At 33.3% G+C, this 19805-nt stretch overlaps 1 protein-coding gene across 5 annotated transcripts in view; it reads left to right on the top strand.

Annotated features, from left to right (window-relative positions):
* The window catches only part of osa (trithorax group protein osa), a 532978-nt gene that overhangs the window by 214274 nt on the left and 298899 nt on the right, over nt 1–19805 (top strand). For all 5 annotated transcript variants that reach the window (XM_075370466.1, XM_075370470.1, XM_075370468.1 and 2 more), the window contains one exon: nt 17246–17305. In XM_075370466.1, coding sequence (XP_075226581.1) covers nt 17246–17305 — 60 coding nt within the window. The remainder of the gene's footprint in view (nt 1–17245; nt 17306–19805) is intronic.

The following is a 19805-nucleotide window of genomic DNA, read 5'->3' as shown; positions in this document are numbered from 1 at the left end:
ATAAACAGGCCACCAGAACGTCGGATAATAGGGAGGTGATAAGAAAAAGCCAATTAAACGTCAGACTATGGTGTAATTTTACACATTATGAAACTAATAACCATACTTTACAACAAAACAGGAAAGATTAACTGGAAAAATGAACTTAACAGTTACAGAATTGTTTGAAGATTAATACAGTACTTCAAAGTTCAGTCCTGTGATATCGAAAGCAATTTTTGAGTGTAATCTGTTTTCCTGACATGTGCTGTTTCTCGCTGCCAAGCTTCGCCATCTTTGCAGAGCATCATTATGATGTCGAGTTCTATAGCTTCTTCTTGTTGCTCAGTGTATTTAATTGCAGTTTCTAGAGCCTTTATCTTTCAGCCTTTAGCCTGAAATTCTGCGAGGTTCAGTGGTGCTTGATCTTGATCTTCAATTTCGTTGTCATCGTAATTGTCAAGAACAACAATTTCTTCATCAGTTTTTTCATACTGATCATCATCCGAATTTCGATTTCTTGTAAAGATACATCCTCATATCCAGGGATACGTTGTACTAAAGGTAGAATGGTTTCTTCGGTTTAATCTTGTGTTTTCCATTTTCATACTTTCATCATCCCCTAGCAGCTTCTTTCATGATTTGGCAATTGTTGTATGTAGCCTTTACGTCAGCCCAGGCACGTGCACCCCAGTAAGCAGCATTCTTTACATTGATCCATTTGAATTTTTCAATCATGTCTTGTCCTTCTTCAATCTCTTCTATCATGTGAACGATAGCTTCCTGCGATAGTTCTTTTTTTATCGTTTACGTCCTGATCCGTAGGTTGGCATATGGCGGTTTTGTTGTGGTGGGGGAAGGGCAGAAACAATCCCTTAATGTCACTATGTTGAAGCTTCTCTGCATCAGGATGCGTTGAGCATTATTTAACAACAGAACAACTTTTCAGGATAAATTATTTTCTTTCAAAAACGTCTCTTTTGAAGAAGCAGTCTTTGAAAATTTCACTGCTCATCCGTGCGATTTTCTGACTGTAGTATTTTACAGGAAGTGCGTTTTTTGAAACAGATTTAACAGCTCTAGAGTTTTGGGACTTTCCAATCATTACAAGGTCCCATTTTGAGGCTTGCTGTAGCATTGCTGCATGTTAAAATGGTCACCCTTTCCTTTTACAACCCTTGTAGCCAGGGGCTGCCTATTCAGTTCTGGCTGCAAGACTCTTACTAGGTAACAATTTGTAATTAAGGCCTGACTCATTACAGTTAAATATTTGATCACCCGTTAAGCTTTCAGTTTCGCTTAATTCCTGAAATGTTTTCTTGAGTACTTCCATTTCTTCAAAATTCGATAACCACAAACACATAACTGACGGATACCGTAGCGTTTCTTGCATCGGTCGAGCCAACCGACACTTGCTGTGAAATGTGGGTCCGCTTCATTGAATTTCATTACGAAATGCGACGCCTTTTGCTACAAAATAGGCCCTGATTAACAGTTGATATTGTGGTTTCTATTTTCTATTCAGTTCTGCAATCTTCTGCTAACGTGATTTCTCTAATACCTGTATTTATGTACTCAATCAATCATTGCAAGCTTTAGAAGATTTGTATTGTAGATATACTATCTACATCTAGATTTCTACCGAAATCTAAGTCGTTAAGTTGAACCATCGCAACACACTTGTGAGTTTATGATGGATCTCTAGCCACGCGGGAATTCGAGGTAATGAAGGTACATATTCCGCTGCTTTTTCTCTGTACTAAATAAACCTTTCTTTTTCCTGTTTAGCTTCCGGTAAATACCGTTCAGAGGATGAGTGAGGATAATATGTGTGAGTGTAAATGAAGTGTAGTCTTATACGGTCTCAGTTCGACCATTTCTGATAAGTGTGGTTAATTGAAACCCAACCACCAAAGAACACCGGTATCCACGATTTAGTGTTCAAATCCCTGTAAAAATAACTGACTTTACTAGGACTTGAACGCTTGTGGAACTCTCGACTTACAAATCAGCTGATTTAGTTCACTACTAGACCAACCGGGTGGGTTGAACTAAATAAACCAAATGTACAAAGCTTCACTCACATTTTAATACACATTTTTTCATAGTTTTTTTCTTTTAATGTATTTCTGTAACTAATGCACACCATTTTTACTTCCAATTCTTGCAATATTATTTGCACAAAGTGAACAAATATTGCGATCGCGAAAAGTTTGGTTGTCAGATTTCAACGGAAATATCCATTTTTAGAGCGACCAGTACAACCTTAAAGCATTATCTCGATCGCTCCGGAGTATCGTGACAGCAGATTGCCCCACCCTGACTTGGCCCCCCCAGAGGCCAAGTCATCGGGGTCTCCCCCGGATCATAGGAACAACCCGACTTCGCTTCTGGATAGTCCCAGGGGAGCTGCCCTTCCCCTTCATAACCTACTAGGTTCCAGGCATGCATTTCGCACATGCCCTTCCCCTTAACACGCCTTCTCATACCAACAGGGTCCTTCGTGCCATCATCAGAGGCACCTCGACTTCCCCGCTCTTGCGTGCGGGCGAGCCAAGGTCTCCTAGGCAAGGAGGCTGCCTGCCTGGCCATAGACTTCGCCACGTTTCGTCCCGACTTCCTTTATTTTTTGAAGTTTCGTCTCGTGTATATATATATATTTTTATTTTTTTCTTCTAATGTCTCCCGCTCTCCTTGGATCCCTCCTTCCCCGTGCTTTGGTCAACGCTTGATTGATCATCTTCAAACTGTTAAGAGTAGCTACTAGTGCTAACATTACTTATCTCGCATAATTTAAAAACGATTAGCCGTAGGATATTGTAATTTTGAGTTTAGGACCGTTGTATCATCTGGTTGTCCAGATCCGCTTTTGATTGCAATTGACTAGACCAAAAGTGTCCATAAAAACCCAAAATAAAAAAAAAATTAGATTTTGGACTTTTTCTTAACTGCAGTATGTTCTCTTTGTGAGCTTTTCAACGATATATATATATATAATAGTGATACTTTTTTCCATTGGTTCCAGAGTTGTAGCCAAATAAAAAACTAATGAAATATTTTATTTTTCAAGAGGAAGGTACATCGGTTCAAATCCCGACTTCATCTCCTTTTTTTAATTTTTTTAAAATTATATTTTTAATTTTAAATAATATATAAATATTTATTAATAATTATTAACCTCTGATTGTAAATCATTTTTTAATAAGTAATCTTTAAATAATGACAATAACAAAAATAAATATGAAAAAATATTCAAAGTTATTAATGAAAAAATTTTTATATTTTTTTCGTTTAAAAAAAAAATAAAAAAGTATATGTGTAATAATTTAATAAGCGGTTGGTATGGTGTCACATCAGATTTTTCTATTTATATTCTTTCCTTTTCCAGTCTTCTACCGTTACCCGTCCAACGCCGAAGCCGTCAGCTACCTTCTTTCTGCATTGTGTCCCCCTTGTCCAGTCTCTTGATTGCCTCAAGTTTTTGTTCCATCGATATAATAACTTTCTTTTCGTCGCCATTTTTTTCTGTGCTTGCGTAAATTTCAACTTTTAAGCGCCAACACAATGTTTGTCAAATTAGACACACCGCACACAACACAGACACATACACATGAACGGTAACGGACGATAAACCGATTTGCATACAACGATAAAATGCACTGCATTGAATGACAGACACATGAGTCATAGTGTAGACGGGCGTGCCACGCCCAAGCAACAAAAAATAAACTACGCTTATAACTTGCAATTGTTGTTGCCGATTGATGCTTTTTGCGTTGGTATGTCGGGTAAGCGAAGATCGGATTAGTGAAACTCTTCTCTCTGAAAATTACTTATTTAATTTTATACTTTTCCTTTTATTAAACAAAAAATGTCACAGAATACATCTTATGCATTTTTAATTGATAATTTAATAGGTATATTATTGACTTTATAGTTTGTAGCTCAAATCATCCCATGAAAACCGGCGTGATTTTTTATCTTTTAAAAATGGCAGATTTTTTTATTTTAAATAAATCATTTATTTCCATTTTAAAAATAAAAGTGCCAATATCGATACTCGGGTAGTGTCTGTTGGTTATAATTTACATAATGTAAGTGATATCGAAAAATTAATTTAGTGTTCATTTATTAATATTATTTGGAAATCTCATCGCGCTAACTATATTTTGCCTATTTTAACCATAAAAAGTTGAAAATTACCATCCGTTTTGCAACACTTAAATATTTTAATGGGGTTTTTAAATTTCATTGTATATATTGTTATCAGTTTTTGGATGTTGATGCTTGATTTATCTAATGAATTCTAAGGGTAATAAAGAGTTTGTATTTTTAGTCGATCGAACAAAACATTTTTTAACTCGGCACTTCGTCTTGTTTATAACGATGTTATATCCGGTGGAGTTTTCCGATGTATATTACAATCAGCTTCCGCATTTTTAGATAGAACAACATATTTAACTAGTTTTCTTTAAATATTCCGTTCAAAATGGCGGCTGCTATTTTCTTAGAAGAGAGCTGATGACGAGCTGCGGAGAGGAAGTTTCAGTCAACAACCCAGTATTCTTTAGTAGGCTTGAGTTGTGGTATCCCCCACTCCTGACGACTTTACCCACAATTTTATTGATTACGTATAAAACAGACAAATACTAAGAGTACTAAAATTTATTGGAGATTTTAATCTCTAATATAATGCCATTATACAGAGTGTCCCACGAAGAAACGAAGAAAATTTCAGGACATTTACTGGTGAAATTAATGAAAAATGTTATAAATATTAGTCTGGAAACGCTTTGTTTACCAGTTATGGAAGATTTCGCCTTGATTTCAGCTCTTTTAATTAATAAAGAAACTCTACTGTTATTTTTTTGGACCGAAATTAAAAAGTAAATTTGGTGGTTTCTTATGTAATTTTAGCTAGGGAAAGAACAAAACAGGTCTTAGAACTTTAACTCGGGTAGGTTTTAAGATATTCGACGTAAAACAAAATTCGGTGTCGAGTAGCTTTCTTATATGCCAATAAATGCGGAGGATTTAGTAACAAAACATTTAATTGTGAGAAAATTAATGTAAATACAACCAGTAAAAAGTAAATAAAAACGTTTAAAATCGGTTTTTTATTGCAAAACAAAACAGATGAAAAATAGACAGAAAATCGTATTATTGTTTCTATATCTAATAAACATTACTTTTAATATAGTAAAATTATAAAATAAAATGCATGAAATGATAACAGAATAAAAAACCTCAGTTACAGTAACTGTTCGGAATTCCCTCCTTCACAACGTACACAGCACTCGGCCTGACAAAAAATTTCCGGTGGGTTTCCGTTTCATTTCAGGATCGTTTCATATAAATTCAATAGCACTTCGTATTTTAATGAGTAACTATTAACTTTTTTTTTTTTTTGAATAATATAATTTTCATACGGCCCCGAATGAAGTAATCTAGGGGCATTAAGTCAGGTGATCGTGATAGCCAATCTATCGGCCCATCACGCCCAATCCAGTTTAAGAAATTAGCATTCAAGTGGATTTCTATATACTAAAGAAAATTGTAGCGTTGCACCATCGTGCTGGATAATCATTTGCAATCTAGTTAGTAAAGGTACATCCTCTAATAGAGACGACAAATTATTTTTCAATAAATGAACGTATATATCTCCCGTAAGGTTTTATCTAAAACAAACGGTCCCAGAATTTTGTCATAAATAATGCTTCACCAAACTTTAATGTAAAAATCTACATTGGAAACTAGTTTCCACAGTACCATGTGAATGGTCTTCGCTCCAGAAATGACTATTTTTGAAATTGAATACTCCGTTTCTCGTAAAAGTGGATTCATCAGTAAATAGAATTAATTGAATTTTCCTTATCAGCGTTGTCTAGAAGAAAGTGACAAAAGTTTAACCGCCGGGTGTAATTTGTTGGCCGCAAATTTTCTCTTCAAATTTAATCTTAAAAACTGCTGGAGTTACAGTTCTGGACGACCTCTTTTATCCTACTTCACAGCTCAAATTACATGAGGAATCGCCACTTTTATTTCTTAATTTTGGTCCCAAAAATTCCAGTAGGGCTTTTTATTAAAGAGCTGAAATCCTGGTGAAATCTTTCGCTAGCCGTAAATGGAAAATAAAGCCAGACCTATATTTGTATGAATTTTTTTCATTATTTTCACCGGTCGCGTCCTGAAAGTTTCTATGTTTCTTCGTGGGACACTGTATAAAATGCTTACGTCTCGTATATCCGATTTATGCATACGGTGTTGTCTTCAGTCCGAAGAATAATAAATTCGGCGAAGAAAATAAAAATTATGAATAAGGACATTATATCAGTCAGTGATTGTCTAGTGTTTACGGTATTACCAATAAAGAAAGGTTATACTCGTATTTGTCCCGGTTAAGTTTTTCACAATCAAACCCGACAATTCGGTTGTATATTTCACTTAAAAAAAAAATTATTTATTTATTCAGTTTGAGTGTAAAAGTCAATTTGTGCTACATTCATTGCAAAATGAGCGAGGTCAGTTTGTTTGCAGAGCTACTAGTAATTGGTATCTTTGTCTCTTGTGTGGTATGTGAAATATATATATATATTTTTTTTATTCCGTTTTAAGTAATTCCATGAATCAGGTTAAAACTACTGATTTCATTGAAACTCTGATGTGGTGCAACAGTGAGATGCGATAGTTATTTTTAGTAGAAACAGACAGTAATTTCTCGGGTATTTCCGTTACCTTCGTTGTGATCTTTTATTACAGAAGAACATGTTTCATGCAAATCTGAAGTAATTATATGTAAATAAGATTGTATTTCTAATGTAGTACAAATCTTTCCTACGAAGTACTGCGTGTGTTGATAGATTTTATTTTTTTTTAGGTAGATTTCATAAGAAAGATACCTATTGTAATGGGTACCATGATTCGACTCCCGGAAAATTTCAACATATCTTGCCTTTCACATCCTCTAGACCCCAAAAACCATCGTCAGTTCAAAAGTTTATGTATATATATTTCACTTTCTAACATGCTAACTGCCGTAATTTTGCGTTCATCATTTTCAAATCTATACATAAAATATAACGGCCAAAATCTCGGTCGAGTTCGTAAATAGGTGAAATCGAACCATTGGGGGGGGGGGGGGAATGAGAGGGCTTTTTCGAAAAAACAAAATGTCGCTAAAACTTTCTTATTAAGTACAATATAAAATTAGCTTAAAGTTCCTACTATTCTTTGGATAAGAGCTTAAAACGTATGTAAGCAAGGTTTTTTTATATCACCATCCGTTGGCCCAGGGGTTGGAAAAAATGGGGTTTCGAAGACAAAAAAAAATCATAACTCCCTTAATACGCACAGTATCGAATCAGTTTAAAGTGGTCGTTAGCCCTCTAAACATTAGTTAAAATCTTTGTCTGTAACAATTATTGATATGACCAACCTTTACGGCAAGGATGACCAAAATGTTGCTGGAATTGTCAGAGGATGGGGCTTGTAGTACGCTAAACGTGTGAAACTTTTTTCACATGCAAGCAATGTCGTATTGAATAAATTTGAATTTTTTTCTTAACTTTAAGGTGAAAATCTTTTTTATCAATACTTAGCACCGATGAAATCTACCCCCGTCTTCTGGCGTGCCGACAGGGATATTTTTTTTTTTAGTCTGAAAATATTTGTTTAACTTTATTTTCGGTAGAATTAAAAAAGAAAATATTTCAAGACTGTCGAGGTCTTATAACAGACTTTCTAATTCTTAGAAAACGATATAGGTGCAAATTGTTTACGAACGTTAAAACTAGTTGCCAGTAAATGTTCTAACCAAGGATTTTTGATTGTTAAATTCTAAGAATTTTTAAAATGATAACGCTGTAAATATATTAAAGATTTATAGCTTTTCTGGAGATTAATTATAATGAATTGAGGTTCAGTAAATTACACTTTAATCTTCATTCGTTTCAGTTCGAAGAATTACTTGAATGCGTAAGACGACTGTTTTGTGTTGCTATTGCTTAGAGGAAATTTTTCAGCGTTGAAACCTACGTGATGAGTCATGATTTGTTTTAAATACTGGTTTTTATTTAAAACAACTTTATATGTGGTATTTTATATCAGCTACTCTTCTCTTAGTCGAATGATTGGTTGTAGAATTTCTCAAGAGAACTAATCTCTTTTTAGATCAATAATATTTATTATATACCAAAAATAATAATTATTAAAATGAAGTACTTTCATGATTAATTGTAAAATACGACTGTCGTACATCTTGTATTATCATTTAATGTGTTGTATTCTTTTATTAACGCTGTTTAATCCATTTTTATTTTTGGAAAAGTAATAAACGAGAAAAACAACATTATGAATTTATTTTCTTATTATAACAATGTCTTTGTCGGTGGTTTCTTTTTTAAACGGTAACAAATGCTTTCTTAGTGAACTGGAGAAGTTTCATGTAGCAACTTAAATTTGTTGTATCTTCTTCTTTTGGATGACATGTTACATCTGATCATGAAGAATTTACGTGACTTAATGTTTTATAAACCGTACGAAGGGTAACCATCTTAACCTGAGGTTAGATAGATACCTAACCTAGATATTCTGCTTTTACAACGGCGGAGTTTCCATCGAATCACCCAAATACTACGGAGTACGCAAGGACTTGGAAGAGGCTCTCACATTCCAAACACGAATTCAAAGACAATTTTATTAAAACCTGACAGATCACCTCGGGGAAGGTAATTAAATTCAAAATTACCCGCGATATACCCGCAGAGAGACTTCAACACGTTCTTCCTTAGGTGTGATTCAGACCATTAGCATTAAATGTCGAATAGCACAGGCGAAACGAGCTTTCAGTCAGAAATATAATTTATTTACATCAAAAATGAATTTAAATGTCAGGAAAAGATTTTTTAAAGTAGATTTTTGGAGCGTCGCTTTATAATATGGTAGTGAAACTTGGACGATCGGAGTACCTGAGAGGAAAAGATTAGAAGCTTTTGAAATGTGGTGCTATAGGAGAATGTTAAAAATCAGATGGGTGGATAAAGTGGCAAATGAAGAGGTGTTGTGGCAAATCGATGAAGAAAGAAGCATTTGGAAAAACTATAGTTAAAAGAAGAGACAGACTTATAGGCCACATATTAAGGCACCCTCGAATAGTCGCTTTAATATTGCGATTTAAAATTGGAATAATATTTAATAGTTTAATATTGGAAGGAAAAAATTGTGCAGGCAGGCAACGTTTGGAATATGTAAAACAAATTGTTAGGGATGTAGAATGTAGGGGGTATACCGAAATGAAACGACTAGCAAGATAGGGAATCTTGGAGAGTTACATCAAACTAGTCAAATGATTGAAGACAGAAAAAAAACCATTAATTATCCATCCCGTCTACATTGTCTCGTGAAATCGCGGTTTTATTTTGTCGGAATAACAATGAAAGCGCAACCTTACACGTTTCCCGTTAAGGAAATCGCGATGTACATGTACCTCCTATGTGGTTCTATCACTTTACACGCCATCCTAATTCACCTGGGTTATACGTAATAACGATCACCACGTAATATTCGATCTACCTTCAAGTTAGCACTCTCCATTATCATCGTGCCAAAGGAAGTAACAATTGTCGCTTTAATTAATCGGTTACATACTCTTGTCGCGGAAAAAAATTAGTGTTGTATCTCTCGTTTCTAGTCCAGTTCGCACTCGACTTACTCGTCTGAGGGACGCGTTAATATACAGTCTCGGTTTTTACCGTACACGAAACTAAGAGGACATGCGGAAACCGTTCCTCACGTTGCGAGGATACCCAGTTTTGACGATAAATAAACTCGACAAAACGAGGTAATTACATCAGACGGCCCAGACAGAGCGGAGTTCATCCTTGGGTTTGAAAGTGTAGCTTTACTGCCTGCTCTAAGCGGTTTGATCCCTACCGCTTTCATGAGTTAAAAATTAAATAGGCCGAATCAGCTGAAGTTTTCGACTTATTCTCCATGCCGCTAGCACCTAACTTCCTGCGGTTACGATAACTCCGAACTCATTTCGTTCAAAAGATCTTCAATCGTTAGTACAGCTGAACCGCGTGCTTTGCGGATATTACTCCCCTGAACGAAAAGGGTAGCTCCCAATAATCAGTAATAACACAAAAGTGTCCTTTTAACTCAGCGATTAAGAAAGTGATGATGCACTGTGGAATCTGTCAAAATTGTTAACGGATTCATTTTTTATAGTTTTATAAGTTATAGTTTAGTTAAGAAGAGATCGGATAAACAAACAAAACCGATTACCTTTTTTCTATATTTGTTCCGGGTCCAAGAATGCAGCTTTAGAGATCTCTCCAGTAGACGAAGACCTTCAACTGGTAGATGTGAAAAACATCGTGGTTTTTTCAAGACAAGTACTACAGGAGTACTGATAATTTTAACTTCTCTTTTGTACCTGGATATTTAGTCTATTTGTTCCACTGACATATATTCTTACAACGTGTGAATTACATTTATTGTATCGGAAACTATATCGTTATGTAAACACTGCTAATCATATCGTTGTCAATTTGTGGTAAGGTCATGTTTAATATGTTATTGTCTACGTATACGTATGTATACGTACTATTGTGTACAGATTTAGATGTAATCTGGCGAGTGGATGGATCGGAGGGGATTAATGCATTATGTAACCGTAACGGAACAGAATTACATTTGCATAAGTAAATACAGATAAATCCGTCGTAGTTTCTCGTCTATGATATCTTTATCCGCATAATTGCGTTTGTACAAACGATCTAGAAACTATGATAGATTAGTTTTATAGTCTTGTTTATAAAGATGTTCTATAACGTTTTTAGATTTGTTTCTACATTTCGAAAGTTGCGATTTAAAATTAATCTACTGAAAATGCTTTGATTTTATTCATTATTTTCAAGTAAATTAAATAACAATAGTAGCCCGTTAATGAAATCCCAATAGTGTTAAAATCAATCAATTTATAGAAAAAATTCAAGTTATCGTTAAATATTAGGTTGTTTAAGTGAAGTTAGTAATTAACGTGGTTAGTATTTTCTCTGGAATTTCTCTTCTAGCAGTTATTAAGATTTTACTTTCACTTTCAAATTTCAATTAAATTACTATAATATCAATATGTAAAAGTATTGTAATATGGGCAATGTAACTAAGCATTGAACGTTGGTTTGTTGTATTGTATCGCGTTAAGAAGGTTCCGACGTTACTCTATAAGCCCCTCAGTTCCAGGTCGGGGTATTTGTACAATTGTACAGCGAATATGAAATAGATCCATCGCAATGATGCTCCCATCAAACAAATACAAAGGATTTCGAAACTCGAAGAAGATACGATCTGTATACACGAAACCGACCAGCATGAAGCAAACATTACAGGTTATACCCGGGAGACATTACCAAGGAAATGGGTTGACGATAATAAAGGGATGATCTACCCACAAACCTGCAAAACGTGATAATCTCACCAGCACGGTGTTACTACAGACATGTGTATAAATTCATACCGGATTATGGAGGGTATGAATCCGTTCCTAATCCGGTACTCAGACCTGTATCCTGCTACGTATTCAGAATGAGGAGTTGTATTCACTTTTTTTAGACCGAAGACTGGAACTTTATAAAATGAATAAATTAAGACAAAGGAAAAGAATTAGAATCATTGAAACAAATTTTAATTTAGAGGAACGTATAAAATGTTTAACCCAACTTTTAAATTCAAGTTTTATCCGAAGAAATAAACATTTTTAGTTCTTGTCAATAGGTTTTTTTTATGTCGATTCAACTAAGAAAAGAACGTGGTTTTTACTTCCTTGTTCGAAGCAAAGGAAGTATTGTGATCGCGAAAAATTTCGGTTTTCTGATTTCAACGGAAATATCTATTTTGACCATTCCTGAATCCATTTAGTTTCAGAGTGACGTATGTATCTCGCATAACTCAAAAACGATTAGCCATAGAATGTTGAAATTTTAGATTTAGGACTGTTGTAACATCTAGCTGTGCAACTCCCCTTTTGATTGCAATCGACTGGACCAAAAGTGTCCAAAAAAGCCCAAAATCCAAAAATTTGAATTTTGGACTTTTTCTTAACTGCAGTAATTAGCCCTCATTGAGAGCTTTTCAAGGATATATCATAATTGGTACTTATTTTCATTGGTTCCAGAGTTATAACGAAATAAAAGTTTAATTAATGAAATATTTGGATCTTACAAGAGGAAGGCACATTGATTCAAATCCGACTTCATTCCTTTTTTTAACTTTTTTTTAAATTTAAATGTATTGATTTATTATTAACTTCTCTTTGTAAAAAAAAATTACAATAAATAATAATTCAATAACAACGGTAAAAAAAAATGAAAAAAATAGAAGTTATTAGTGAAATAACATTTTATGTACTTTTAAAAATGTGTATATTTAATTTTAATAGGCGTAAATGGAAGTTATTTGGTGTCCACATCAGATTTTTTAATTGAAAGTAATAATTTTTTTGGCCCAATATAAAAATTCGCATTCGGATTTACTAGGAGAATCATACATTTTTGAAAATTATTAAAATGAAGTTTAATTTTCTATAATTAATATCAGAAGTTAATTTTCACGGTTATACAGAATGAGCAACATAAAACCAATCTTATAACGTAACCGCTGCAGAATAAGTTGGAAGTTGTGTTGGAATGAAATTTTATGAATGACGGATAAATTAAATAAGAAAAATATGAAACATAATTTAAATGTTGCATTTATTGTTACAAAATATATTCAAAATGACCACCCTGTGCATCGATGCACCTTTGTGCTCGACCGATCATATTGATAGTCGTCTGATGAAAAAACGTTGTTGTCAATTGCGTTGATTTCTCTTTGAATGTTCACCTTGAGTTCATCAATATTGTGGGAATTAAATGTATTCGTTCCTTCACGTAGCTCCAAAGGAAAAAATCACAAGTAGACAACTCTGGGGAACGTGTAGGCCACCGTCCTCTGCGGACAGCTTTTTCATTTGTGAAAGCTGCATGAACGCTATTAAGTGAATCGTTTGATGTGTGACATCAAACTTTGTTTGTAGTTTGTCTTGTTGGAAGAAGCTGTATTCCTTTTCATTATCAGTAAATTGCGCATAGAATTCTTCGAAAATGGTGAGGTAATCTTGTGTATTGACAGTCCGGCCAAAAAATATTGGTCCCAGTATACGATTACCGGAAAAAGCACACCAATTTTCTCATAGTGAAGTGGACGCTCGAATATCTCGTGAGGATTCCTCGCCATCCAATACTTGGTGTTCTGCGAATTAACGTGGCCGGATAAATGGAATCATGCCTCATCTGACATGAAATACGACATCGGGTCTATCTGTCCACCAACAATATTTTTGAGAAGCCAGTTGCAATAATCAAGTTGTTTCGGCTTGTCTGTCTCCTTCAGTTGTTTAACAGTTGTAACGCGGTACGGTTTCAATTTTACAAGTTGTATATTTAACACTAGATTGTTGGGATAACTTGCGTAGTAATTTTTTTGGACTGACAGTAATTATTTCAATATCGGCAGTGGGTTGTGGCGTCCTAACGTAAAGTTGCCTACTTCGTCTTGCATCTGAAACCGAACCTGTTGTACGCCATTTTTTAATTAAATCGTGTATGCTAGTCTTCACTGGGATGCAGGCGTTCGGAAATATTTCTACGAATACTAGACGTGATTCTTCAAACGATCCAGAACGAACATAGGCCTCAGCTGTAGTAGCTATCCACTCCTGGATTGAATAAGGCATTTTACACAAACACAACTGCACTCACAATATTACATTGCAACAAAACGTATACTGCACTGATACGTAACCAACTGACAAGCGGCAGCAACAATCAGAAGTAATATATGCATACAATAGTCGCACTAGTTGTGTGAGAGTGTTTCATAGGGTTGCGGTTTCATTATGGGTTCGGTTTTATGTTGCTCACCTGTATAAACTGCTCTGAAATTAAGATATTTTTATGTTGTATGTATTCATTGTACATTTCACACACAGGTCTTGCATATTATTTACATATTTTTTTTATGCGTGTTGTAATAACTAAAAGTTGCATATTTTTATGTCGGTCTTATATTATTAAAATATTTTAAAAATTAAAAACTCTTTACGCTTTCATTATTTTTAAAAACTGGTGATTACGGTAACAAGAAAATGAACAATGTTCAAGTTCACCGATTCCATAATTATTATTTCAACTAAATCCCCTAAAATATGGATTTTACTGTATATCATACGACTTAATAATACGTAAAACTAGAATAAAAGTTTGTCTTTCTTTTAACCTGGAAATTTTTTTAACTGGAGAGATAACGAACGAGTCGAATGAAACAGTTACATTCTTGTAGGAGTTGACATGTTGACTTTTCAGAAGTTGTGTCGCATTCTTACCAATTAACTAAGCTTTTAGCGAAACTGGTTCCTTTTTTTGTGTTTAGAATAAATTAAAATAATAGATTTTTATCGCTTGATTAACTTCTAGGTTCTTGTTAACCTACTAGTTTTTTTACCGATTTCAAATTTTGATAAAATTCCGCTCAGTTCATATTATTAAAATTGACGACACGATCAGAATTATAATTACAATTAAGTACCATCTGTGAGGTGTTCAGATTGCTGGCCTTTACCATTACACATTCCTGCAGTCCAGTCTCTACATTCAAGCAAACTTTCGCACTGAGGTTTAGATCATTATTAATTTCTTGGCACGCCTCTGTTATGAAGTTTTCTCTTGCGTTATAAACGCAGTTACGCCGGCAAAACAGCGTCTGAAAGTTAAAAATCGCTTCGTCGGACAAAGACACTTTGCGAAGGATACTAAACTTTGGTCTTTTTGCATTCAACATTACCTCGCAGAATTGTAATCGTCGATCTGGATCATCTTCTAAATGTATCTTGGCCGATACATTTTCAAACCTAAACGTTGCATTACACGCACCAAAGATCTTCGTGGAATGACTAACTCAGGAGAAGTTCTCCTCTTTGATTTTTTAGGCCTTTAGATAAATGCCTGCGCAACTAACGTTTTATTGTCTTGGATAGTAACACTGATCGGTTGACCAGTATTTGGCACATTACAGATGGAGCCGGTTGCATCAAATTTATTACGGAATCTGAAAATTGTTAGGTTATTTGGTGGAGGTGTATCAAATTCTGTAACCCATTTTCGTTGAACCGTTTCAGCATTCTCAGTCTTCCATTGTTGTTTGACTTTTTTCTTTTTCCTGTTTAGCCTCCGGTAACTACCGTTCAGATAATACTTCAGAGGATGAATGAGGATGATATGTATGAGTGTAAATGAAGTGTAGTCTTGTACATTCTCAGTTCGACCATTTCTGAGATTTGTGGTTAATTGAAACCCAACCACCAAAGAACACCGATATCCACAATCTAGTATTCAAGTCCGCGTAAAAATAACTGGCTTTACTAGGACTTGAACGCTGGAACTCTCGACTTCCAAACCAGCTGATTTGGGAAGACGCGTTCACCACTAGACCAACCCGGTGGGTTATTGTTGTTTGACTACCCACTTCCATTGGTCGATAGTTAAATTACCAGCCATGATTATCTGAAAAATACTAATATGTAGGTAATTAAATAACAAATAGTACCTATTATAACTGTATGCATACTTTTGCACCCGCCTATATATTTCATATAAAAACCTAATTTGTTAACTTTCTACATATAAATAAAGGAAAATACTAAACAAAAAAATTGCGTATGTTGGTGTTGTCAAATCTTTTAAAAATTAATTTGACAATTTTACAAAATTGTTTTTTTGTTGTTTTTTTTTTCATACGTCTAAATATCTTTTCCTCATAGCAGTAAAAAATCATCCGGATAATTGGGTGTATCCTAGTTTAATGAATAAATAAATATATACGGCTTCTGTTGTATGTCGTGTAATCCAGTAATATCATTACGTAGTATTATCTATTTAAATGAAGAACAATTAACGCATATTTTTCGGAGTAATAGTATAAAAAAATTTCAAGCGATGGAGATTCGACGGTTTGAATTCGTTTTAGGAATAGGCGGAAGAAGTCGGATTTTCTTTTTTCCTCAACCAGGCGGTCGGTGGGTCTGCAGTTTTTTCCTCTCCAGAGCTAGTCTCTTTTCTTGTACGATTTTCCTGCATTTACTTCGATTTTATTTTCTTAGTAGAATAATAGAAAGAGCTAAGCTGAAGGATTATGAAATAAATTTGGAAAATAAGAAAAACCGTTCGCAAAATACGTAAAAACTAGATGGGCGATTCGTTTTTGGAACAATCATCATCCATTAGAACTGGGAAAATATGTTAAATAAATGAAAAACATAATAAAAATTACGAAAAAATAGTTTTTTCTAACAGCGTTGTAAACTCTTGTCTTGGTCTTCCTCTTCCTTTGCGTTCTTCTGTTCTTTCTAAATAGAATAGTATGGGTGACCAACGATATTATTCCTCCTCTTCACTATTAATCTTAGCAATGTTCTCTGTATTTACATTATGCCCTCAGATTATCTTATTGGTTTTTTTGGTTTGTTTTCTAAAAAAATAAAACAACTTTTTTCTGAAGAAAAGTTGTACAAAACTAGTATAACCTTAAACGAATACTTAAGTAGTACCAGTATTATACGCTAATTTGTTTCAAGGCATCCCTTCCCAAAATCTATTTACAGCGACATCCATTCATAGTAGGTTATGCGTTTCTTAAGTGCATAACTTATAACGCTTATTATATGAAACCGACTTCTATATGAAAGTTAGTTCTGTGGTTGGCAGTTTTGTAGTTGCGTAATTATATTTTTAATAAACGTGGAGAATACATTTAAAAATTAAGATTTTTAATATTATTTAGGTTTGCGTTACACCGTTAGATATTTAATTAAATTATATTATCACCTGTTTTTAATTAATTTATCATTATTTATTCGTACGGAAATATTCAGTTGTTTTACGAGCAACACAGTATGTTTATATTGAAGAAACTTAATTATTTTAGTGTGTATGAGAATATGGAAAAGTTGTTGTAGGTACGTATCTCGTTTCATTTTACTTTTCGTGTACGTTGCTCTAGAGTTAATTTTTTTGTACGTCCTAGTATTTAGAATACGTAAAAAAACAAAGAAAAAACATTTTTTTTTGTCGTCATACATAATTAGGTTTTGTAATTAATTTAAAAATTATATCATTTTATTTTAAATGTGAACTTTTATCATTAATGACATTCCGTGTTCTGTTTGCAGTCATTCCCGAGTCGTCCGCAGCAGGCTTCAACGCCGAACGCCCACGCTCCAGACGCAGGGGTGAGTTTGCTAAATATTTTTTTATTGAAATGTGTATCGAGTCTTCTTTGATCTTACTTTTCTTATACATTACCCAGATTTCAACTTCTATTCCTTTTGTTAGTAGTGAAATACATTTTCTTATGTTTTAATGCCTTATAGTTAATTTCAATTTTTATTTGCTTAATTTTTTCCGCGTTTTTTTTTTTTTAATACTAATAAATATTTATTTTCCTTGTAAGTTTTATAAAACAGATTTTATTTTTTTAGTAGAATATAGAAAGAGCTAAGCTGAAGGATTATGAAATAAATTGGAAAAATAAGAAAAACCGTTTGTAAAATGTGTACATAACAAAATATGTAAAACTAGATGGGCGATTCGTTTTTTGAACAATCGTCATCCATTAGAACTAAGAAAATATGTTAAATAAACTTAAAAACATAATAAAAAATTAGAAACAATAGTTTTTTCTAACAGCGTTTAAAAAATTGAAGTGAAAGTACTTACAATTATTCCCGTTTTTTTGACAACCCAAAGCCGAAAGTTGGCTTAAAAACAACTAAACCACAGAAATCTTTGAACTGATCACCTAATGTTAGTTAGTTATTGTACTTTATTTTTGTTTTTATCTAAAAACAAAAACAACCACAAATGCGGTTCCTTTTTTGTTGATTATTTTTTTATAAAAATAAGTTTATAAATACTACATATATTTGTATGCAGTAGTCTCGGCATGTATTGTAATTAAACAATCGACATAGGTATTCTAGAATTTGTACAAAAGGTGAGATGAAATTTTTTTTGTGTTCGTCCATAGATTAATTGCGTGTTTGTGTCAGAAATTCTGTACATTATTTATTCACAGCTTTTTTAATCTACTTATTACAATAAGATTTTCCTAATATTTCCTTTTTTACTGTAAATATAGATTGCTATAACCTCTGTAATCAGATACTGAAACGAAAAGGAATTTTTCTATGTTTTCAAAAATAAAGTTCAATTCATCAGTCTTTTTTTTAAGTCATAAATATTTTTTTGATGTACTCTTACCTAAATTTATCTAGTTTTGTCGAATTAAGTTTCATTCGAAAATTGCAGTAATAATTTTAACAGGTTTGCTGATTAGTTTAATTAATATTTTGTGTAGAAGTGAAATTCCGCTTTATTTTCAGTTTGCTGTGCGACCTTGTTTGTGTTTTCTTATTAAACGGCCTCCAATTAAATCAGCTGATATTTTTCCTTTCCTAGGTAATGGTTCGGTAACGTCATTGGAGTAAATGGTTTATCTTGTTTATATTTTATTCATTTATTAAGTAAATTTATGAAAAAAACCTTGTTTTCGTGTTTGGAAACGTGGAATGACTTTAATTATCTAAGATCATTAGCTTATCTCTTTATGTCGAGCCCATTATTTAACACTATACAAGTTCGAGGCAACGCTAATAAAGGATCGATAATTGTACCGATCATCCAGTCAGATTTTCAGAAAGTAATTATATGTCGCCATTAATTTTTTTTTTCATCAGGACGAATCTTAGAGTTGTCTTCTCTTTTTTTATCTTTGAAATATTCGTAAATTCTTTTTTAACGACATTAAAATTTTTAAACCTTCAGCATCTTATAGTGCAACAAATTAATAATGCTGCTTTTTGTGGAGAAATAGTGTACATTGTATGCACTGTTTTCATTCAGTTTGGAAAATACAAATCAATTTTTGCTAATGTATGTTATTTCAGTGTTTCGGTTTCTATCCCAAAGCGAATATTTTTTTTTTTTTTTTTTTTTTTAATTTAGGAAATGAAAATAAATCGACATCGGTTTAGTGTTCTTTTTAGTTAGTGATCTGTTAGCAGGTCCAGGATTTTTTTCTGTATCCTGAACTGTCAGTTTATTGAACACTTCTGTCCGAAGCATTGTTCACTATACACATTGCCCGCAAATGTAATTTATATTTTACTTCTAATTAAACACAGCGACACCGTTTTTAAGAAGGCATACACGCGCACGCGCGTGCTATCTAAAAACAGTTTAAAGATTATGTTAGACTTATTTTACAAAATTTTTATTTTGTAATTGTAACATTTTCCCTATGTTTATTTATTGGCGTTAATTATATGTTATCGTTCTCGCTGATGGAAATTAAATTGAATTGTTTAAAAATAAGGCCAGTCATTAAAGAGAGAAAATAAATTTTTAAGTTTTCTTTAAAACTAAACCTTTTTTCACCTAAGATAGACCATATGTTCCCTTGGAACTTTATTTCTATTATTATGTTAATACATCCGCATTCGTAACTCGTTTGTATGTAGAAAAAACTTTGTATCATAAATACGTACATCCACACTTATTTGTTTTTTACAAATGTATAATATGTATAACTTTTTTTTACATTTTCCTATCAAGAAAAAAAATATATAATTTTATATATATGACACACACACACACACACACATAAAGTCTGTGTGTGCCTTTGACAGCGTTGTGGTTATTTACAACATGCATCATGCTTCACATTACGCT

Source organism: Lycorma delicatula, chromosome 7 (genome assembly GCF_047948215.1).
Source record: "Lycorma delicatula isolate Av1 chromosome 7, ASM4794821v1, whole genome shotgun sequence".
Classification (NCBI taxonomy): Eukaryota; Metazoa; Arthropoda; class Insecta; order Hemiptera; family Fulgoridae; genus Lycorma; species Lycorma delicatula.
Note: the sequence above shows the minus strand (reverse complement) of the source record. Positions and strands in the feature narration are given on the sequence as shown.